General features: G+C 41.1%; 1 protein-coding gene across 1 annotated transcript in view; it reads right to left on the reverse strand.

Annotated features, from left to right (window-relative positions):
• The window catches only part of LOC128937256 (VPS10 domain-containing receptor SorCS3-like), a 264166-nt gene that overhangs the window by 73996 nt on the left and 165551 nt on the right, over positions 1-24619 (reverse strand). Inside the window, exons 5-6 of the mRNA XM_054276750.1 lie at positions 23697-23770; positions 5092-5156 (exon numbers count right to left, since the gene is read on the reverse strand). Of these exons, the coding sequence (XP_054132725.1) occupies positions 5092-5156; positions 23697-23770 (139 nt within the window). The remainder of the gene's footprint in view (positions 1-5091; positions 5157-23696; positions 23771-24619) is intronic.

Genomic DNA, 24619 nt, shown 5'->3' on the forward strand with positions numbered 1-24619 from the left:
GTTCTGGGTTGATGCACCAGGGATTCCAGGTTAATAAGGGCTGAGTCAGAGCAGTCACACAGGTCTGGTGCAATAATGAAATCGCAGTCCCACTGAGGATGCTAAAGCAGCAGAAAATGTTGCTGGTGCCAGCTCAGAGTACTGGGCAGTGATTAAAGTGAATGGTGACAAACACCTGACATAGAGACGGTGCCAATAACCAGAGTATCAGAGCTGTGCTTTCTCCCAGCATAAAATTCCAGCAGCAGCAGCAGCAGAGAGGTCAGACTTTCAGCTGGCATAAATTAAAGTTCTTCATCAACTGATATACACACACTTGGCCCAGAGCTGTTATTTAGCTCCTCAGTGTGGAGCCTAAGCCAACCTTGCAGTGGATAAAAGCAACTTCTCAGAAAACAAGAGGGTCTTATGTGCTGCCATGCCATCCAAAGAGATCAACAGCGGTGACTTGCTCTTTGAGGTAGTTCTAAAATTAGGCAGAACAAGGAGGAGAGGTCAGGAGTTGTATTTTTAGAAGCTCATTCCCTCCAGTACGTTCTCCCACACAGTCGCCTGGATATTCTTATCCTTCCAAAAAGGGGATAATTTGCTGCTGCTGAGTGACAGAATGGGAAGAGGAATAAAAACCTGTCACAAATAAATGCAGATAAATCACAAGTGTTGACATGACAACGAGCTTCCTGCCTATTGGGAAATGTGTCATTTTGAGTGTGTTACACCAGCAATCAAATATACTCAAAGAATGGCACCTGATTAATATTCACAAGGAGATGGTGGTGGAGAAGGGGGGTAGCTCACTACCCACTTTCCATTTAGTCTCTTGTTTTATTTATTTTCATATATTTTACAATACAAACCTATAAAAAAAAAAAAAAACAAACACAGACACAAATAATATATCTTTAAACCTCTCTGCTTTAGGATACCAGATAAAGTTGTCTTGCTTTTTTCTCCAAAATTTTTTTTTAAATCTATTAAAAATCAGGTAAAAAATATAGCAGCATCCAGTTCTGCTCCCATTTGTGTGTAACTCGAAGCAAGAAACAATCTCAAGTCCCTGTTCAAGCTTCTAAAATGTGCTCATTCACAGAGCACATCTTCTCACATAGGAAGAACAGGGTCTCTCAACAAAAGCCTCCATTAAGAGAGAAGAGGCCACCCTAACTTCCAGGCTATTATCAGCCTCTCCTCCAGAATGAGGTAATTTTGCCTTTTTGGGCAACCACAAGGTAAAAGGACATTCACCCAGAGGGGCAGGTGACATGAGACTAAGCCATGCCTCCAAAGCCTTGTTTATCTTTCACTGGCAGTTGTATTGTGTAAGGAAGGTTGTTTCTATCTGGGCACTTCTTCCCATTTATATATTGTCCTATACAACACCAGAATTAAAGGGTTTGGGTGTTTTGGTTTTCAGGGTTCTTTTAGCGGGCTGGATTTTTTGTTACTTTTGGGATTTTTATAATGTTCCATTGCAAAAGGAGTTGAGAAGGGCTCCCTACTTTCCAGGCAGCATTAAAAATTTCTCATGCTTATGAGCAACCCCATCCACTTCCCCAACACATCTGTGAATGTGGCAATATGGGCATCAAGCAGCCTGGAGGGCTTCCTGCAGCTCCAATCCCAGCATCCATGCCTCCACACAAACCCTTCCCACCTCCCTCAGGATTAGGGAATGGCTTTCACAGATGCACAGCCATTTTCCAGCTGAGGAGCCTGAACCACCTCCTCATTGCTATTTAACACAGTCTTCCATCTTGAGATTCTGGAGTGTATTTTTACCCTTTTTGAAGTGACAAAACGGAAACAATTTCTTGAGACTGGAAGGGACAAACTGGTGAAATAAACCAAGCTACCAAGTTTCATCTTTTCCTGCCAGCCATGCCAGCTTTGGCAGGAAGCAGGAGCACAAGAGGCTCTCTCCCCAAAGACGTGGGTTCCTGAAGGGAGGCAGTGGAACAGACAAAGCTGTTGCGCTGCAGGCTGCAAAGGGCCAACCTGTATGCAGGTGGCTGTGACTTAGACATGGAACAGAAAGTCCTGCCTTCCTCCTGGGATGGTTGGCCAGCATGGCTAACAGGGAAAAGGGCAGCTGACAGTGACAAGCTGCATTGGCAGATTGGCTCAGCTTAAATCAGGCCCTGGTATCAGGCAAGACTTAAAATCATAAAATCTTAAAGGTTTCCATGAGAAGGAGAAAAACTCACTGGCCTCAATAATTTTTCCCCCAAAGAGAAAGACGTGTAGACTCTCCAGGAATTAGTTACCCTGTTTTATCCTTTTGGTTAGCTTTTCTCCTCCTCTTTTTCCTATAATTCAAACCCTGTTTATTGCAGTGTATCTGTGAGTGGGGTGAAGATTAACTCATTGAACATCAGGAAGTTCAATATATCCTTCCCAGGAATGCTGGTGGGTGCTTGTGTCAGTGTGATCATAACAGTCCCCTTGCATCCAGCCCTGTCCTTGCTGCTGCCTATTACACTCTGGCAGAAGGCACAATGCCCAAGGCTCCTACATGTTTTTACAATTTAAAAATGCATGCCTCGATTATTATTCTGCTACAATGACTCTGCCAAGATGTCGAAAAAATGTGAAAAACTTCATCTGCCTCAAAAGATGGGAACAGCTTGAGATAAGATAGGCACTGGAATTATCAGCATCTTGCAGTATTTAAGGAGACCAGGCACAGGGGCAGATGGGTTTTTCAGAGACACAACCATGACTGGACAGACAAACCATGTGGCAAGATATCTTGAAGGACAGTCACCAGAGAGGTGAACAGGACTGCCAGCTCCCAGACCCATAAGCTTATTGATAGCCCTGACTCATCTATGGATGAATGAGATTCCAGCATGCCCCACCACCTGTTCCCAGCTCCAGAGCTCCTCTTAGGCTCCTCTGTCTGAATTGGTATTAGATGGGTTCTTGAGTCCCATTAATGCCAAAAGGAAAAAAAAATTAAAAATTAAAAAATCATCAAATTCAGGAGTCTAGTCCTAAATAGCACTTCCATTCCTTCCCCTCCCTTCTCCACTGCTTTTACTCACTATTTTTTTTTTCCTTGAAAACATGGAGGCAAACAGAAGAAGAAGAAAGAAAAATGCCCAGCCTAGAAGAATCATGTAGTTTTCAAGTAGCCAGTGACATTGAAGGCATGAATTCTTCCATTAGAATTAAACTAAGCAATGGGAATACTTAAATCTATGTCTGTTAATGCATCAAATAAGTGACTGAGCCACCAGACTGACCTAAAAGAAGCATTAGAGAAGCCTTTTCTTCCTTCTGCATAATACTGAGGAAAACTTTCACCAGAAGCTTTCTGATCAAGAGGAAGTAACTGCAGGGCCCCATTTTCCAGCAGGTGTAAGTGCCTCAGCTGTTTCACTGAGCACAGGAAGGCCCAATTTGGTTGCAGAACTAACTGTGAGAAAAGTTCAGTGCCCCATTCCTGAGCACCCAGAGCTGAACAATATCACACTGGGGAAGTCTACAGCTGTGAGGCTGTCATCTCTTTGTAACACAAACTAATATTGTTTCAGGCCTTAGAACTCTGACTGGAGCAGCACTGTTCTTCTGTGCTGTGCTGGGAGAGGAGTCCTTGGTACAGGCCAGCAGGGCCAGCACAGATCTGGGAGGGCAGCTGCACTGGGGCTGTTTTGCTGACACCACTGGCCAAGCCTGGCTTCCAGTGAAACCCTCAACACCATCAGCTGCCAATTTCAAAATGCTGAATTTATATATTAAAACAAGAACAAAGAGCAAACCCCTGAGCAAACAAGACCTGAAGGAAGAGAGCTGTCTTTAAGCTGGGGATACATCTTTCAAACATTTACATCCTTGACATATCCAATATTCAAATAGCTGGGTGAGCAAGTTTAAACTTAGTTTGAAAACAGACTCCATCAGCACTTTGCTTGCTTGCTTGGGATTTTTTTATTTGCATTTGACCACTTCTTCCATCATACCTGTGACAGTACACACAGCAGCAAAGGCACTGAAGATGCCTCCCTACCTTGTCCACCCACCTGTCGGCCTGTTTTGCTTTTTCCACATATTCAACAAACAGCTGTCACCCCTGAGCTGTTATTGCCTGGTTATTTATTCAGCTGCCATCACTAAATAGCAGTGGGAGGCCAGTGAGTGATATTAGAACATCCACAACCTCAGAGAAGCCATCTTGACAGACAGAAGTTTGTTCACACATCTGGCCTATGCAGCACTTGACTAAAACAGAGAAAAGTTTGCAACCAACAAAAATGAGGCTTTTTTTTTCCCCCAGAAATCCTTTAACTCCTTCATCCTATGCTGTTTTTCTATACTATCCCTGCACCAAAATAGGACACTTGTTCCATTTCCTCACACTGGAGTAAAATTCCACACAAGGAGCAGATGCATTACTATGCTGCAGTTCCTGTGAGAAATACCTAAAACACTTCAGAGAGAGTAAGTCAACTTACTTCTAATACCATGTCTTTGCTGGAAATTGACTGTAGGAATTCATTCCACTGCAAATGTGACTAGATTTATTTCAGTGAGGAGTTAAGATTTTTTTTTCCTATTTCCTGCTTCAGATCCAGGCACATTTTCAAGCCTGTAATATGTTGGTATGGAACACTTATTCATACATTATGAGCAAAACTACAAAATACTTTCAATACAAGACAAAGAGGTATAGAGACATTCTGGCTGGAGGGCAAGTCTGACTGCAGGTAATTTCTCAGATTCTCAGGTACCACCTAGCTGTTCTGAGCACCTCTGGAAATGCACAGAGGTTCCATGGTACAGTGCTGGTAGCCCAGCTCTTTATGATTGATGTAAACTATGTGATACTGAAACTGCTAAACATGGAACAGAGTGGATGGGTTCTTAGCCCAACAGACTGTGCTTCTGTCCACCCCCTCCACAGACACAAGCCCTACAGCCACAACTTTCCCCTGCAAGTTCAGGATAAGAACATCACATCAATCCCCATGACCCACATCTCCCCTTCCAATTAAAATGTAAATGGAGAGGTAAAATGGATGAAGTGGATTCTCATTCCCACTCCATTCTTGGCCCAAAGCCCAGTTTTCAGCACTGGCTGCAGGCACTCACGTCCATCAGCTGTCCGGGCTTCCATGTGCACAAGGTCAGGTTCTTTATCCAAACCAGCCACTGACCTGGGAGGAGAGACACAGAGAGAGAAGGCAGTCAGTCAGCTGAAAGGCTGCAATCAGACAGAGCTGGTGAAGGAGCACAAAGCCAGTTTAAACCTACCTTGGGGCACCTGGTATGTAGGTCTCCACCTTTTAACAACTCATCTCCTTTGTATTTCCACACAGACCATGCTCAGGGGCCCTACACCAACCTTCCCAGGCACAGCAGAGTGATCCTGCCTGTCCCTTGTCTACAAGATCAAGGCTACTATGACTGTTCTAGTGATAGCACAGAAAGCTGATCCCAAGACCCAGTAAAATCAGAGTTCTGGCTTAATGCTGAAGGAAAAACAAGGGCACAGATGCCTCATGCCTTCAGAAAGCAAATTAAAAGGAGGTTTCATTTGGCTGATTAGAGACACGAAAGACTAAGTCTCCTGATTTGCCCCTGGTTTGCTGGGCAATCTTGTTATTCTTTACCTCCTTTTTCCCATCTTCAGAAGAACAACAGTGTTGCACATATGGTGAATTTCTGATTTTAAAAAGGTGAGAAAGTATTCATTATTCACACCATGATCCCATGACATCCATGGTCCTTGACAATTATGAAAAGAGGCACAAGGAGTTTCTTTAATCTCACTAGCTGGAACTCAAGCACCTCAAGTCAAATCTTCCCATGCATTGTTATTTACTCTCTAAAAATATTTTTCAAAGGACATTAAAAAGATACTTTTCCTCCTGGAAGAGGGAAAGTCAAGCCCAGAACAGAAATGTTATTATTAGTGTCCTGGCTGATAAGAATCACTGAGAGATGAACATTTAGTCCTAGCAATGGCTGGCAGGGGAAAAAAAAAATCCATAGATGTCCACGTGATTTATGGTGCTGCTTCTCCTGAGTTAACCAAAGGGTTAGATTAAAAAGGGACAATGACAAAAATCAGTTTCTAATTCGGTGGGAGTTGAATTTGATACAGTAGATTGTAAATAATAGATTCCCTCTGAGCCAGCCTACATTCAGAACTGCCTAATGTTCTGAAAACATTTTTATCACATTCTTTGTCCATTTTCATCCTTGAGGCATCAACAGCAAAAACAGTAAAAATAATAATAAAAATAATTTTAAAAATACAGATGCTCTGATACATTTTTGTGAATCCCACAAAAAAAAAAGCAAGTGAAGCAATGACAAACATATAAATGTGCTGGAGTTCAGCTCAGATCAGGCAGTGCTGCAAATGTCAAAATAACTACATTATGACCCACTGTGCAGGTAACTGAATCTGGCACTGCTTGTTAACGAGAGCACCACATCGATAGGAAGTCCATTCACAACACCCTGAATTGTGGCCAGAAGATACCAACACCACAAAACAGAGCAGCACAGGCAGGGCTTTCATCATTCCTCTCACAGTGAGAAACAGTCTGCTCCTTAATCGCTACCATCAGTTTCAGGGTGATCCCACAAGCAAGAAAGGCTGTCTGTTATTGGCAAGGATGCCAGAATGAGCCAGAATTCCTGTGATCACACAATTATTGGGATCAAAGCTTCCCAATATATGGACATGGTTAAAAGTGACAGTAGGATACACAGAAATCCCTTTAAATGTCAGTGAAAAACATTACAGTGTGCTGCAGTGTTAGTCCCCAATGTATATAGAAAGCACTCTTTCTAGTCCATAGCAGAGGTTTCCTGCCTTTTTCAAATGAGTAGCACTAACTGCTGTAATTTCAGTCATTCAGTAACCATCACCCTGGTCTATGACCTGCCAATAGAGACAGATGTACATGCTTACCGTCATATCTATTCATCACAACTTAATGAAACAGGGCAGTAATTCCAACACTTTGAGGTAAAGGTTGGGAACACTTTGGGCACTTGCCCTGCAGCTCTTACCAACAGGTTTCCTACTTAAATTCAGCCTTAAATGCACTCTCCTGGCATCCATCCTTCTGGAAGCCAGACACCCGGCTCCTGCTCAGAGCCATTTGCAGCATCCTGACACACATCTGACAGTTTCAGATGGCTTCACCTGGCCCCCTGACATCCTCTGGGTCCCTCCCCTCCAGATGGAGGGACCACTGTATCTCCCCTACAGCAATGGGGCAAAACTGGCCCAGGTAATAAAAGACATCAGTCTGCCACAGTACTATTCATTTTAAAAGGGACTGCAATTAGAAGAACCTAAGTATATCCTAACAAAATCCAGAATAACTCATTACCATTGTGCATTTGCATGCATGAGCTCTGTGGATCTACTCATAATGCCTTTCAAGTGTGCACCAGGGAATGAGAGGGATCTCCTGAAACTTGTCATTCTAGCTTGAAGTTCTTTTCCAGTGCCATCTACTTGTTCCCTTAATTAGTTTTGACAAGCCTAATGGTTCTTTTCAGAATAACAATGATGACAAAAAAGGATAGGCACACAGCACACTCCTAGTACTCCAGTACTCCTCTGTTCACCAAATAGTGCTCTACAAGTTGAAAAGCTCACAAAGTGTTCTGCAACACAAAAGCAAGACAGGCTGCTCTATCTGCAGGCAGATAAGGCTGGAAAGTGATGCACTGGTCTTCCTTCCTCCACCCAAACCAAGCTGCTTTCGTTTACCAATGACTGATTGCAAAACAGATCCCAAATCAATGCTGCTTCTTCATGCCTCACCTCACATCTGTTCCCACTGGCAAGGAACAGAGCTTTGTTTTGCATTGCTCTGACTCTTGAATTCAGGTATTTTTAGTAAATGGTCTCTCATCATTTGTCTAGAGGAGCTTTACATGAAGAATGCAAAAAAGTCAGCAGTGGAAAGAGCCAGATCCTGAAGCACAGCTGCAACAACACATGCACAGACTCTAAATCTATTCCTTTATCCTGTTGTAATTCTCCACCTTTGAGAACTCACTACAGCAACCTCACAGGTGTGGCAATACAGGAGCAGCAACAAGAAGAGACACATTCACAGCCTTGTATTTTCTTACACTCTGAAGAACATTTGGAGAATGTACTGCCCAGCATTATTTTAGCAACTAAAGCACATTGAGGGGAGATGTCAGCATCCCCTGACTTACACATCCAAGTGTAGCCCACAGAGTGTGGTGGCTGGGAAAGGCTTTCATGGTGCCCTAGCTAAAAACCCTGTCCAGAGGCTTATAAAGACAAGAGAATTTAACACTCAGGAGCCTGAGGTCCTGACCCATGGTCACACAGATCTGTGCATATGAACTCCAGACAGCAAAATTTAAACCAAGGTTCACAAAAGCACCTGTGTGTGCTGCTGTGATGGCCATAGGGAGTAAAATAAGGCACCCTCGCTGTGAGGAACTGAGCTAAATCAACATCATCCACCATCCCTATTCATTAATCACCCCTGGCATGACAAAATGCTGAGAGCATGCAGGCAGTAGTGACAGGAAAGGTCAGTTTTTCCTGCTGACACTTTCCCCAACTGCTTGCTGCAAAAGCAGTTTTTAAAATGTGGAGCCTGCAGCCAGAATTGCAGCAGGCACAGGATAATTTTCCAATTAAGAATTCAAACTACCTCTGAATTCCATTAAAAGGAAGAATTGTTACGTTTTTAGTATCTTCTGGTGCTGCTTTTCCTTTTTTTTTTAATGTTAGCTCAAGATCCTTCCTCCCTTCTTTTCAGAAGAGAATTGTGTGCTCTTGAAGGATGGACATGATCCTGGCAAGATCCTTATCTCTATCCTGAGGGAAGAGCATTGTGCATGGATGCACATTTACTAGGCCACTATGCTAATATTTTAATCTCTGACTGGGAGCGAGAGCAGACAATAAGGGCAAGGAAAACACAATATCTGCACTTTAACTATTCCTGAAGTGTTTCCTTGTAGTTTCCAACTACAAGGTGTTATAGACTTCAAAATAAAGAATGCCAATGCATGCAAAGAAAGGAAAAAAGAAAAACAGAGACTCTTCAGGTTACCTGCCTACTGCACCCCGGCTCCCTTTTTCTGCCAACTCTAATGCCTTTCCATGGAATAAACAATTCTTGCATTCTTTCTACCCATTTTGCCCTACCCACCAGGCATTTAAAGGTAAAAAGGATTGACATTTGTCTGCTCTACCATTTTAAATGAAAACAGCTGAGCAATTCCAACTGCCTCTGTTGATCCTTGCTCCCTAAACCATCAACTGAGAGTAAGAGATGCTCTATTCCTCTGTCTATTGGACCCAAGAGTTCAGGAGGTTTGAGTGAGTATCACTGAATGTGAGCAACATTTTTATTTAGGATTTACAACAAGATACAAGCAAAAATTCAGGTTACAGGAGTCTGCCTTTCAAACTTGATCTGGAACCTGCTGGACTGAGCTTTTTGCCAGGGGTGTGTCTAGTTTCTGACCAGTCAAAGTAGAATTCCCCTGCTTTGAAAACAAAGTCAAAACTTTTACAACAAATTTGACTTCCAAGATGCTGACTTGAAAACTCAGTTTTGCAGGTTAAGATGTCAGACTGAAGGCAATTGCCAATGTCCATGTAAAAAGACAGAGGAAACAGATGGATACTACCTAGCAGGATGTTGTGCACTAAATAAGGGCTAGAAACATCAAGGAAAAAGGCATATTTATTGTACAATAACATGTAAAGGAGGAAAAACTCCTCCTCTTGCTGCAGGAAACAGCAGTTAAATTAGTGGATGTTGCCAATTAGTCTGATGTAATTTTAATTCTATCCTGCTCCAGAAGTGAGTAAACACTTTTGTGTCATACCAGGCAAGCAGTGCATACTTCTAACTCATCCAAGCAACACAAGAGCCATGCCTATGTGCATATATGGAAGCAGGAACTAATTCATTCAATTCCCACTCAACTGACCTGGAGTTTTCCACATGGAACCCTTGCTCAATGACACATACCTTTCCAACAGGCTTCTCCTCTCTCTGACACTGCATCACATTTGTCTAGGTATCAATAACTGCAGTTGGCTTCAGATGGAATCACTACAAGGTGATTCATGTATGAGTTGGTCTGAAATCACCTCCAGCAGACATTAACTCTGGGCACCTACCAGCCCACACCCAACCTGCACACAACCCTGGGCCAGCCACCATAAACTACCATAGTTAAGAGCTACACAAATGTTGAACTGTTGGGGCAAAGAATGTGTTTATTAAACACATAAATACAGCATCATTCTGTGTGGCTGAGCCAGGGGAGACGCTGCTGGATGTGTTAGGATGTGATGAGGTCTCTGAAGAGTTACGGGCAAAACCTCCTTGCACAGCATATTTCAAATGAAGCTTGGGAAAAAAGCTGGGCAGGAAGATACTGTAAGGAACTGTCTTAGCTAGGTCCCTGGAGCTTTCTACATCTTTTCCAGTGCTAATTTCCGGGATGCTGTAGTCCTGGACATCAGCAGAAGTAATTGTTGTGAGACTTAGCTTGCAAGATAAGGGAAAAAAATTGCCAAGTGTTTATTCTCAGCTAATTTCTTTTCAGCAAAGCCAATCCTTTTTAAAATGGTCCCAATGAATTTTAAGGAGGTTTTCTGCACAGTATCTCAAAAAGAAGGTGTTTATGGCATCTACGTGTCTTTCCATATGTGCATTCGTGCATGTGCCTCCCTGCATCTCATCCCCACTAATACCAAATACATAAACCTGTGCCTTCCCTGTAAGCTCAGGGGATCACAGGCCCCTGAACCAAAAAGTTGCTACACACAGTTCTGTTATGCATAAACCAGACCAAGAAGAGTTAAGAGGTCCAAAGCAATCCTTTCCTTGAGGGGAAAACTGGCATTTTGGCTCAACCATGTCAATCACCACCAGAGAATCCATTAAAGGCAGCAGGCTCTGCTGCACAGAGCATAATTTCTTTTTCTCTTCTCAGTACATAAAAGAAGGTACTTTTTTATCACAGAAATTAACAGGGAATACCTTTAAAGTATATTTAGCAACAGCAAAACTGCTGTTGCTAAATATTTTTTTCTTTTCCCTTTATGCTACCACCAAAATCTATGCACAAATAAGGCTGCGTCTAGTTCTCACCCAGGTCATAAGTCTTAGTCCTTTAAAGTCCTGTGGCATTTTTCCCAAACCTATACCATAAATCCCAAAAAATATAACCACATTCTCATGAAATATACTTGAAATAAGAATAAGAGTATATTTTTGGATTTTTGCATTTGCTTAAAATTAGTTTAGTGCCTACTATATTATGAAGCCCAGTTAATTAATGTTTTCCCAGTGCTTGGCTACCCTCCTTTGAAAGTCATGTACATGGGGAATTGCTATAGATTATTGCTGTGCTTTTTCATGAAACATAAATCAGGCCTGTTTTGGATCACTTTAGAAAAGCAAAGTACATGCTCAAAGACCCCTCAGCTCAGCCTGGCAGTCTTGTAACCAAAGATTTCACTGGAGTTACTCCTCTCCTTCAAAGGAAATGTTTGTAAGACTTCTAATATTCTTCCAGGTTTGTTTCCTAGCAGAAGTATCTTAAATATGACCCATTCAAGAAATATTTTACACCAAAATAAGAATTATCAGATACTGTGTGTTTAACTGGCCTCATTTGTACAAATGTTTTCCAGCTGTAAATATGACATGCCTGAAATGCTAAGGCTCAGTGATTCAGCTATTAACAGAGGCCTAGGCACAATAAAAGACCTCCAAAAAGCTTCAGAGCAACAGCATCATTTATAAATGAATGCAGCAGTTGATGGATAAAAATAAAGCCTAAATTGTCCAAAGAGGGGATGCCAGTATGAAACTTGGCACAGACAATATGTATAGGATTTGCTGATGAGCCCCACATGCCTATGAGCATTGTACATTGTATTAATTAAGGAAGAATGAGTCTCTACATTCCCTGTTGCAGGATATTGTGAAGAATCACCCTGGGATAACATCTAATATTCTGGAAATGAATTTGTGGTTCATTTCATGCATTTTGGGGAAAAACAATATGAAAAAATAGATTTGTTTCACAAACCTTTTGTGACAGTTGTTTCTCTGCATTAACTGACTAACACTAACCTGAAGAGAACAAATGGCTTATTTCCTTCTTTGACTTTTAGCCATCAGCCAGAAAAGGAATAGGGAAAGAAAGGAATGAAGAACAAAGGTAAGGAGAAGAAATAGAGAGTAGAATGAACTACTCTGTTCTGGACCAGCAAGCATAAATGCATCAATGTGTCTCCTTGCCCCCAAAAAATCACACTCAATTAGCTGCTGAGAGTGAGATGCTCATTTGTCTCAATACCACAGGAGGAAAAGACAAAGAAGCAGGCAACAAAAGGGATTCTGGCAGCAGACAGATATCTAAAGACAGGCTCTGCCTGTAGAAACAGCAAGTCTGTGTGGCTATGATTTGTAAAAGCAACAGTAGCATGAGGTCAGCAGATCACCAAGCGTCTCATGACAAGACAAGTTTGCATCCGAGACAGAAGCATCCTCACAGGCAGAATGGAGATGAATAAAAGAGACACAGTCACATGCAGGTCTCTGTCAGTGAGAGAGCAACAGTGCAGCAGGAGAGACCAGAGAAACCAGAGATCTTTTATGGGTCTTTTGCTCTAATGTAGGCAGGTGAACAAACAATAAGGAGACAACCCAGGGGGCTGAGCACTAGACACACTCCCAGCTCTTCACAACAGCAGCATCCCAAAGCATCCTCATCCCAAAATCATTGCCCTGGTCAAGTGAGAATGCTCAGGGCAGAATGCTGCAGTGGGAGTCATGTCAAGATGCAAAGGTGCATGGTCAAGCTGTAGGTAAATCAAGAGCTTCTCTTTGCTGGGTTCCTAATCTGTTGTTACAGAGGAGCAATAAAAGGAAAGAGAAGTACAAGGCCAAATGGAAAGTAATACTCGGCTGGTTTCTATCCTCAAGGCAAATTCCAAAGTGCCAGCACACTGTTCAAATCTAATGATTTATAGAAAGAAAAAAAAAAGAATCCTGGAGAAACTACTGCAGATCTAGAAATGGCTTTAGGGAGTCACTATTACAGATTGCCCCTAAAATCAATATTGTAGTAGAACATGTCTCCTTCACTCAAAGATTTTCAATCAAAACCCGAAAACCAAAAATACTGTGGGCAAAACCTAAGAATCTGTCTGTACCTTTTGGCCAAAAATGTGACAGAGTTTTTGGCTTGGTTTTCTCTATTTTTTCAATAAAAGCAGGATTTTCTCCTATGTGAGAAAACCCAGATCTACTGAAATCAGCTCTGAAGTCTACAGGTACTTATTATTTCCGAAGTACTTGCTGGCAGACACAGGTGAGTATGTTTCTCTCTCAGACTCAGCTACAGAACTTCAGATATTCCACAAAACATGGAAATGTTTCTACCTCTCATTTTTATTGCCTTCTGCCCAATGGACAAAAATTATCTTGCAAGATAATTACAGAGCTACGACAACCACGGCTATGTCCTATTCCAATTAACTCACTACAAATATGCAAGTGAAACAGCATCACTCACTGGCTTTTCATCCTTGTTCTCTATATGATCAGCAAGACACAAGTTACTGAATCAACATTATTTAAAAGAACCTGTAATGCAGCTAATAAGATGCTCCTTCCTGCTCTTACATTCTGATGTAGCTTCATGCTCACTGTGCTTAACAATAGCAAAATTAAACTCATCTCATTCTACAGAGGAGACTCAGGGGAATGCCAGGGAATGAAAGGATGGGAGTTTCATTTTCTTCTCTTGCAGAGAATGAATTCTGCCTCATATAACTGCTGATGAATTGTCATTTTAAGAGGGTTTGTTAATTTACAAGCAGCAGAGGGCATAAAAACGGACCTCCTTATCTTGAATGGATGTTATTGAGCAACACAAATGGTTCACATTTAAATTAATGCAGAAATATCTTGTCTGTTTTGCCATGATAAGACTGTTCTTTTTGCACAGCATGGGCTCAACTTCTTCTGTTAAATAAAACAACTGGTTTTGTTCAGCTTAATGCCAGGCAAATTTCCAAAGGTTCAGCAGCTGAAGTCAGTTCAGGGAAATGAACTGGAATTTACCTGGGTCCTTCAGGGATACGAACTTGAATTTACCTGGGTCCTGCCTGATTCTTTTTGAGAAAATCTCTCTGAAGAATTTTGAGCTATCTAGTTTCAAGTAAAAATGGTCCCTGCTAGTGCTGATGTACTCACTGAGGATAAATCCTCTCTCAGATTGCATCTTCCTCTACTGCAAGGATGCTTCCAGCCCCAGCTGCTGTAAAGAAACAAGAGCTGTAAAGGTGCATTTCTCAAAATCAATTGGGCCATTGGAGAGGAGGTCTGGGGCAAAGGGAGGATGGATCCAGAAAAGATGCTCACTCCTGATGCCTGTAGGTTTTTTGCCATTGAATGAAATAGCCAGAAAATTATGTCTGTAATCAGAGTATATGAAAAGGTAATTCCTAAACATCTCAGAACAGTAGTGGTTTTGAAAAGGTAATTCCTAAATGTCTCAGAACAGTAGTGGTTTTAAAAGAATTTCCAAATGTTTATCAGTCATCTGAAAACAAGAGGGATTCTCTCCCACACTGAGAATGCATCCATTTTCCCAGAAATTGAGAGATGAGTATGATATGGAACAAAGATCAAAACCTAACCCAAATTCCCCACAAAAAAAAAAAAAAAAAGAAAGTGGGAGACTATTCCTTGTTAGCCAGAATGCACAAAATATGATGCTACTTTCAGCCTGGCAGCCCGGCTTTTGATTAGCTTTGCCAAGCTATGACAGTATGGGAGATCCCCATATGCCTCAGAGGGATGCATTATTCAATATATTAATTAGAGGGCTGGCTTTCATCAATGCTTCCTACAAAGAGTCACAAAGAATTACTCTGGGACTGTTCCTGACAGGCTGGAATTAATTTGTGTCTGAGTTCACGTGCATCAGGAGAGCCACGATGAAGTCAGGCCAGGCAGACTACATGAGTCAGCAGTACAGCATTTCAGCTTCCAACACTGGCCTTTGAAATACAGTGATGGGCTTTGGACTTATTTGTTTTGATGGGTTTTGATCTTATTTGTTACCTTCTTGCAGGAGAAGAACACAGATCCTCCCACCCTGTGCTCTTCAGACAGACACAGTACTGGGACCCACTCCAGTGATCAATAGAAACTGGGAGAAATATTCAACAAACTCTTCCTTAAAGCATTCCTGCTCTTCCTTACTAGTGGTTCATCTAGTCTACTTCAGTCTCAGACACTCAGCCAAAGAGAGTGTGGGGGAGATGGGGTTATAAAATTATCCAAGATCAGCAATGGGAGAGGTAAGAGAAGAGACTGGCTCCTGGGAGATAAAGAAACCTGGCAGCTGAGAGACCAAAGCCAAAGGATTTTTGATGGCTGAAAACACTAACTGCAGTGCAACAGGTGACATGTAGTGGTAGGCATTAGATTTAAGCCAAAAGAGCAGAAATATTTTAGTCCTTACTTTCTAAGGCCTTAAGGAAAAAAAATAACTTCCAGCCACAGAACATTAAAGACATAAGTGTGGCAAACATCACAAATTGTACTAAAATCACAACAAATCACAAATTCTAAAAGCTTGCTGGTATTTATGTAAGGACATCCACCATTACATTAGTGGAGAGGCATAGCTCTTCCTTCTGCAAGATATGTTGTGTTTCTCAAGCAAAAAGAGGTCAGAGAGTAAAAGAAGGTGGTTAGAAAAAGAAATCCTCCAAAGACAACTTATTCCAAAATTGCCCTTCCAAAGAATATACCTTTCATTGAAAGAACTTGGTTTTGCTGTGATAGCAGCCAGAATTACAGAGGTGTATACATAATGTGACATTTTATCATGCAGCTCTTTACTTAGGGTTCACTTATTATGTAGTTCATGGGTTTTAAAGGAGAATTTAAAGTACTTAAAATTATTTCCCTTCAAAATCACACAATCACACACAATCCTTCTAGTCAGAATGCTTTTAGTATGTTTTTCTTTTTTTTTTCCTCATTAAAAGAGCTTTGAGCCTAGGCAGCCTGATTAGCATGACATCTACAGGACCTCATAAAAATGTCAAACACTTATTTTCCCAGTAAAGCAGGCAGTAAGGAGAGGGGCACCACACAATACTAAAGCATCCATCAGTTACAACTTAGAGCTTACATTCATAGTACAAGAGATTAGTTCTAACAAATTTCCTTTGTGAGATAAAGTCATCAGTGAGCATAAACATACACCAAACCTCCAAATATCTTTGGTTTTAGTCCCAGGTAAACTAGAAAATAGTCTGTAATACTTCTCCAGTATTGTACTATGGGTTTTTTTCCACCTTCTACAAAGATGCTTTTCTACATCCAACTATTTCTGTCGATCTCTCACCAATTTGTTCAAAAAGGAACATAGACTGTGCTCAGAAAGGGGAACAGTAGTCTGAACATTACACTGACCAGAGGCACTAATGGAACTCGTGGGGTCTGTGCAGTCTCTATAAAACAGTCCTGCAGCATTTCCTAGAGATAGAAAGTGAAGGATTTTACTGTTCTTAGGGTCATTTAGGGTTTTATTCTCGTAGATACCCAGAAAGTCTATCACAATGTCCCTGGAAGAACACTTACCAATCTATAGTTCAAAATCAGGATAGGGTTATAATTAGGAAAAATTATCACACACTTTGTTTCAGACTGCATTCTTTCCCTGCTTTAATTTTAAAATCATATATTGCAAAATGAAGTTTTAGTCAAATTTTAAGATTACTTAAAAAGACCATCCAAAAACTGTCAAATATTTCACAATATTCCTTCCTTTAATTTCTGAGAGAAATATTTTGATAATGTTGCCATGAATTCCAAAATACCTTTATTGACTTGGAACTTTATCGACAAAAACAAACACTATTTCAGCCAATGAAAAGTATTCACCTTTATATCCAGGTTCCATTTATATCTCTGTCACTGAGTTACTGTGTAATCACAAGTTAGTCACCCACAACCTAACATTTGGAAACAATAAATATCTATAGTGCCAATGGCATTGATTGTAGGCACACAAAATAAAATAAAGTACCTAGCCTCATAGTTTCACTTTGCCCATTTTTTACTGAAAAGGAAAAAAAAATTAGGTTTATTATCACCATGGTGTTGTGGTCTTTAATTAACTAAAGTGACCTCGCAAGGAAATCTTCCAATATATGCCAAGAATTTATGAGAAAGTCTCATCTGTCCTAAACTCTTACTACAGAGCTTGAGGCTAGAGTTTGAAAATGTTGTCCTCAGCTTAGTACAATTCATGGTCATGGTGGCTTGAGTAACACATTCCATATTTATGTCAGCTTTACACTCCAGGAGAAAAACCTTCCCTGGGTGTTTTTGCCCACGGGGCATGGGAAGCAAGTCCCTTTCCAGAGCCAAATGAGTCACTAGCCCAAGGGAGGCTCCAGTAATAGGCACTGGGTAAGTGCCTTGGTGATGCTCGTAGGTGGCCAAACTGGAGTCATTCCTTTATCCATAGCTCCATGTATGGTATGGTTTTAATTCTGAAAAACTCTACTGTAGGATTATTTAAGAGCCAATTTGACATTTACAAGACTATGTTTTCCTAACACTAAACTTGGCTGTAAAAAAACCAGGCGATGTTTCCCCAGCACTGTGCAATGACACCATCTGGCAGTTAATGATTAGTGGGATTTACAGGAGAGGCAGGCACATGTTTGACTAACCATCTCTTTGCTGACAAACTAGGCAAGTAAAGGTAATGTCAGCTGTATCCAAAGGTCACTACTGGAACTGCTGCTGAAACAGTCTGCATGGACCAAAATTGGCACTGGAATTGGGAAATAGCAGTGCTGTCACAATAAAGAAATAAAAACAGACACAAACATCTGTGTGAAGGTAGATACAAACCCAGACAAAAGCCTTTAGAAAAACTGAGGCAAATCCCTTAACTTCTGCCAGACTACTCTCAGATATCCAAACCAGCCTTCACTAAAGTCATCCTGAAATTCAGGCTGCAACTAAAAACAAATACACTGGCTGATACATTTTATCACCTTTTCTTACCCAAAATCACAAAAAAGACTGAAAACCTTGCCCTTAAATGACAAAACTTGTTGTCTCATTCCTCAAACAACTGTGACAGAAAACCTGTAACTCCAAAGCAAAGCCTAAGTTAGTGGACACACAGCCTCTTTCCTTCTTTCAGTGAAAGTGTTCCCTTGTCACAATTTTTAACTCTCAGAGATCAAAGTGAGTGTGGCTGGCATTCACAGATGCAAAAAAGACCCATTCCAAAATAAAACACAAATCTGGTTGATCATCATGGAAAAGAAGGGAAAAAAAATAAAATTCTGGGGAGATTTGTTGAGGGAATCAGTAATATATTTGAGAAGTGCTTGATACAACTAATTTTTCTACTTGCAAATAAAAATGCTACTTCTTGAAGCCATGCTAGTGCATGTCCTATTTTCCTCCTGTCTCCTTTCCTGCCTTGTTGGTCTTATCTGTCCAACTTTCATCAATACTGTATATTTCAGTGGCTTTTACTGACTAGACTCATGCTGCACACTGACTTCAGGGCTCCAAGTACCAGAAGTGCCATAGGCATCAGAAATTCTGCACAGATTTCTCTCTCTCTTCCATGAAAATGGGTATTCCCCACTTTCCTGCTCCCAGGCTTTGAGAGAATCACCCACAGTCCCAGAGAGCATGAGTAAAAAAAAGAAATGAGAAGGGGAATATCTAGCTGACAGGCAAAAAAAAAAAAAAAATAAAAAAACAAAACTAAAAAACAACCAAACAAAAAACTTAAAACAAACAAGCAAAAAAAATCCAACCAAAAAAAAAACCACCAAGGAAAGTGGGTCCACATCCACCACTTCATATTCCTCAGTGATGGCATAAGGTAGGAAACAGGAATGTGTTCTCCAAAAAAGAAAAGCCTGGTGGGGAGACTCTAAGAAAGGGTGTTGGTGTCCAAAGGAATATAGTGCTGTCCTCTGTTCAGGATGGGGATCCTTGTGTCTGCTCAGCAAACACAGCAGGGCCTCCAAAGACAGGTGGACAGAGGATATTCACAGCTGTTAGGCTGATTAGGCAGAAAACAGAGGTCCCCTTGAGAAACTCTGTATTTGAAAGAATTAAACGATAAGATGATAAAAGGACTTCATATGCCACTAAAGCATCTTGTCATTCTCTTGTACCCTCTGGTGCTCTTAATCTACTGCTGTAGCACTTCATATTACTCTATTTGAGTACTTCACCCACTAGAGTCATCAAGGTGCTCTCCTATCCCAGTCTCACCTACAGGGTAACAAAGCAGAGTCAGCTGGAGTCACCCAAGGTGACAGGGAAAAGCTGTGGTCCAGCAAAGTGCTTGGTGAACCCTCCAGTAACCAACCCATCCTGCCCACCTGCTTGATCCCATTGTGCTGCCACAGGAAAAGGCAGAGGTAGTAAAAAAAATACTTAAGGACAACTCAAGTCCTACGAATCTTTACCAGGAGAGCAACAGTATTTAGTCAGCAGAACAGAGCATGTGCTGTACAGGCGAGGAAGCTTCCCCAGCATTTCCACGGTACAAAATACATGCTTTATTTTTTCATATCCTCCACATGGCAGCACAGGTGTCTAAGTTATAGTAATATAAAATGAACAGGGCCCAGAGGGAGCTGCAGAAATGTGTTCTGAAAGAAAAGAACATTGAGTAGGATTTTAACAAACTTTGCACCCATGCTGGTTTCAGTTATCTTGATTGATCTTGGAATTTCTGCATCACATTAGCGTAAACTCTCTATTTCCAGTCTTACAGGATCCTAAGTTATTAAAATCTGAGGCCAAGGCACGTGGGAGCCAAATCTGGATGCCTGTACACACATCAAGTAACACATTCTGTTCAAGCTCTGCCACTGTCATCAGTGGGTGTAGTTAACAAATGAATCACTACTACCAAAGTAGAGAACTCAAATCCTAGGGGTTTTTTATAGCTGTGAGTGGCCCAGGGGTGAATCTCAGCTCATGCACAAACTTTGAGTGGGCTCAGGAACCCATGAGAGATGTCCCATGAACAGTTGGACATGTGGCATCCATAATGAATGAGAACACAAAACTACAAACCAGTAACTAGCACCAACATCTATGACTAAGGAAGGAAGATGAAAGCAAGAGCCAGGATACAATGCCACAAGTTGGGATTGGAGCTTAGGGCTTTGGTTTTGACCAGAGAGCCATCACAGATGCTGCTTGCTAGAGCTACACCAAAAAATGCACAGAGTGACTTGTGTGTCCGTGACTAGCAGAGAGGTTGTGCTTTGCTGAGGGAAAATTCATCCCAGTCTCACAAGCTCTGAAGCAATCATGATTCTCTCCTGGCCTTAAGGTCTCTGTGTGTGAGGTCTCGCAGGGAAGGTATAATTATTCAGAAAGATCTCAGAGAGAAAAAAAGGACCTCTTCTTGTCAGGTTGACTGATCACATGAACTGGGTGAAGTTTATAGTCTTCACAAGCCCATTCAAAGCAGCCTGAGAGATGAAAGTCATGTTTTGAAGGCAAACACATTCAGCAAAGCCTGCCCCAGATAAAGCCAGCTGCATTCCAATCAGATGGAAACCATCCCATTCTATGAAGGATGCTTACCTGAGCCTCTGCTACTGAACAATGCAGAGCAGCACAAAAGAGCAGCTTATCTCATTTTGGCATCTCCCTATCATTACTATTTCAACTTTCATGGAAGTTTTAATTCAGAGGTTCAATAATGTAGTATTTGATAGACTTATGACAGGGACAGTGATAATCTGGTGACATGGAAAGGCAACCTTGCCACAGGCAAGCTGAGAGCTGCAGTTGACACACCAGAGGGAAGGGAGGGCATCCAGAGAGAGACTGACAGACATGAGAGGTGGGTCTGTGTGAACCACATGGCTCCAGGAGAACTTACAGCACCTCTCAGTAGCTAAAGAGAGGGAGCTTTTACAAGAACATGTAGTAATAGGACAAGAGTAGTGGCTTTCAATTTAAAGATGGTAGTTTTAGAATAGATAATGGGAATAACTTCTTTATTGTGAGACTGATGAGGCATTAGAGCAGGTTGCCCAGAGGAGTCACAGATGTCTCATTTCTGGCAGTGCTCAAGGCCAGGCTGGATGGGGCTTTGAGCAAAATGGTCTACTGGAAGGTGCCCTTAGCCCTGGCAGGGAAATAGGAATTAGACGGTTTTTAAGGTCCTTTCCAACCTGTACTATTTTATGATTCTCTGAGCTTCACAGAGTAGTGGCTTACGTCGCTCTGAAACTTACAGCTATACCCACTTTTCTCTCTCTTTTGTAGTGCACTAAAAAGAAATCAACAAATTTTGGAGGCTAAAATGTTTTTTGCATTTTTTTTCTGTAAAGATCTTACATGCCAGAACTTGCAAGTCATCACAGTTTGAAGCTTTAAAGGGAAAGAAAGGAAAAAGAGAAATAAATCAGCTAAGGGGAGTTATTATGTTCCACAATTTCAATATCTCTTATACCTGCACTATGGATTGTTTCAAATCCCTCCCACTCTGGGAAAAACCTAATTCCCTAAAATGGGAAGCTTATTCTCTGTGGGACTCTGCTGTTTCTGAGTGGAATAAAGACTTCTAAGTCTACGTCTTATGAGTTTTAACTATAGAAGACTTGTACATTTCCTAAGAGAAAAAAGCACCTGAAACACACACATTACATAATGCACTGCTGAAAAACAGTGTTCAAACCATGCAGCAAAAGACAATGAAAAATGAGGTAGACTGTGTAAAACAATACACATTTGGGTGTCAAATGGACAAACAAGCAATTTCCATTAACCATTAATATATGGAAGCAGAAATTAAGGCACAACATCACAACCTGTCCTTTAAAAAGAGGTTCTGCTTTCCTTCCCAAGTCAGCTTAGCCCTTGCACCTTATCTTCTAAGAAAGCCTCTCCCCTAAGCTTATTTGTGCTATTTGAAGGATAGGTTACAATTATTGCAAGGACCAGCTATTCTCTGCTCAACAGAGGGATACACCTGGAGAGGATCTACACTTGCCTTTGTCAGTGCAGCCAGCATGAATAGTGAGATCAAAGGATTTTTGATAGTTAGGTCAATCATCCACCTGCCACCAGAACCAGGAGAGAAAAACAACTTCCTTTCCTACATTATGGAGTTGTCCTCTGTCCCCTGCTCAGGATGGTGATCCTCGTGTCAGCTCAGCAAACATAGGCAGGACCTCCAAAGACAGATGGACAGGGGATATTCACAGCTGTTTAGCTGATTGGACAGAAAACACAGATCCCCTTGAGAAACTCTGTATTTGAAGAATTAAGCCAGTCTGTCAGTCTGTCTGTAACATGGACAGACAAGGTTCTAGGCCTTTGATATATTTTGCAGGTCTGTGTGACTTAGGAACCTTAAAACTTCCTTTCCTCAGTGTTTAAAAACCTTCTCACACTGTCCAGATTCCTCATGGACACTAAGGGAAATCTCTAGACCTAATGCCAAAAGTAAATGTTTTAAATGTTGGAGTCTAAAGATGTTTAGAGAGATTTCCAGAAGAATGTAGATAATTTGAAATGAGGAGTCTATCTGCACTTCAAGGTGTGGAAATACTGAAAATACAATCTATAGCTATTTTGTGCCTGGATTCCAGAGGTTTTCCATGAGGTGCAAAAATTTCTATGAAAATTTGACTCTAAGATATATAGATACAGACATAAATATGCATCATGCTTTGTAATTGGGAGTACATTTTTAAGTTTTCCAAGTCCTTTTTATTTTTAACCATCCAAAATGTGACCCTCTGGTTCCTTAATATTACAATCGTTTTGGATCTTAAGGACCAGATACTTTTTTAGCTATGCACAGATTCCATAAATCAGCACTTCTACATATTCACACACACCCCATCATCTGGCATATAGTAAGTACAGCATTAAGAATCTGATTCGAGCCCCAAATCCTAAATTCAACTACAGAAGAACAACACTTTTCTTTTTCTCTCTAAAAGTCAATTCTTGAGTCTTCACATGGTGAAGAGAAGTTTGGAAAAGATGCATCAGAGATGGCTGAGCCTGGAGATAGGAACTAAATTTGTTTCATCATCTGATTTTAAGACAGTCTTCCAATTTGAGAGGTTGACACTTGGGAATTGAGAAGGAATTGAGTCACAAAGCAGATTTTTAGCAAACTGCAGATCTTGGGCTTTCACTAGTCACTATAATAAAACTGGCTTCTCAGAGAGTGATTTAAAGCAGAGTGAATCATCTCTTCTCACCAAGATTGCATAAGGAGACTGGTCAGAGTGGCTGGCTCTGCACAAAGACTGTGTCTAGGCTAAAGTAACTCTTTGAAAGGCTGAAAAATAGGAAGTTTAATGGTCACAGGTTTGTCACTGAGGCACTGGACAGCTCCTCTGTGTTACTCTAGGCAGGTGTACAACGAAGAAGTAGGAGTTCTGCAATTATCAAAAGACTTGTACTTCTCTTTAAAAGACACCACATTTTATCAGACAAGAGGTGCAAACACGGAGACTATGGCACTGCAAGGTATGTTCTATGGACTGAATTTATTCAGATAAAATAACCAATCCCTTCAAGTTAGATGCCCTTCTCCCCTCCACAACCCACCCAAAGAAAGCCAAGCCAGTGGCCCTAACTCACCAGTAAAACCTGTTTGGTGTGACTCGCTCGTGCATGAGCTGCCATTTTCTTCCAAAGTCCATGGAGCTGTACAGCTGGAAGACAGAGAGAGAGAGAAAGTATAAACTTTGAGGAAAAAGAAGGAAGACTTGCTGGATAAAGTATTAAAATCAACTCAGATTAAAGAACATGAATGGATTGCTCACAATAATTATACACAATTATTGATCACCCTCACTGCCAGGGGAGGCTAATGTCTTCCCTTTACTCTTAAACCACATTGGGCTCGAGAGAATCAAAAGCAGGTTGTCTCTTTCCAAACCTTGTCAAACAACTTTGTCCTTCCAAATTTCAGCTGTCAACACATTCACTTTGACTGCCATATAACAAAGCTGGCTGTTCTCCTGGCTTTTTTTGCTTAATAGGAAGCAGGTGACATGTGAGTTCCTAGTATCAAATAGAATGAGAGTCAAATCAGATTAGTCAACATGACTCTGATGAGGTAGTGACTCTATCCTCAAGGTCATGCCATTACTTGTTTTTGTGGAATGAATCAGATCTCTTCTGTATTGAAAGTAAATTGCTCCTAATTTATATTTTCTAATATTGAGAACGAGGTCTAAATTTTTAGATAAGTTAGAAATCAACCTGTTCATTAGTTAAACACCAAAGATAGTGACATGACTCTTCTTGGAAGCCAAATTTTCAATATCATGGTTTTTTTGAGTCTTTCTGGTTAAGAAATGACACGGTTGTAATGTAACCAAATTTCCATGCAACTCCACACTGAGTTTCAGACATATGTTGCTTCATATATATTCTACTTAATACCACAAACACCATTCCCCATGTAATTATTTTCTTACCCACAATGCATCCTCTCACAATCAAAACATATGTAAGCTCCTTTTCTCCAACTATGAGCAAATTTGGTTCTTTGGAGA

Source organism: Melozone crissalis, unplaced genomic scaffold (genome assembly GCF_028551555.1).
Source record: "Melozone crissalis strain CALT ecotype California unplaced genomic scaffold, PUWL_Pcris_2 ptg000019l_1, whole genome shotgun sequence".
NCBI lineage: Eukaryota > Metazoa > Chordata > Aves > Passeriformes > Passerellidae > Melozone > Melozone crissalis.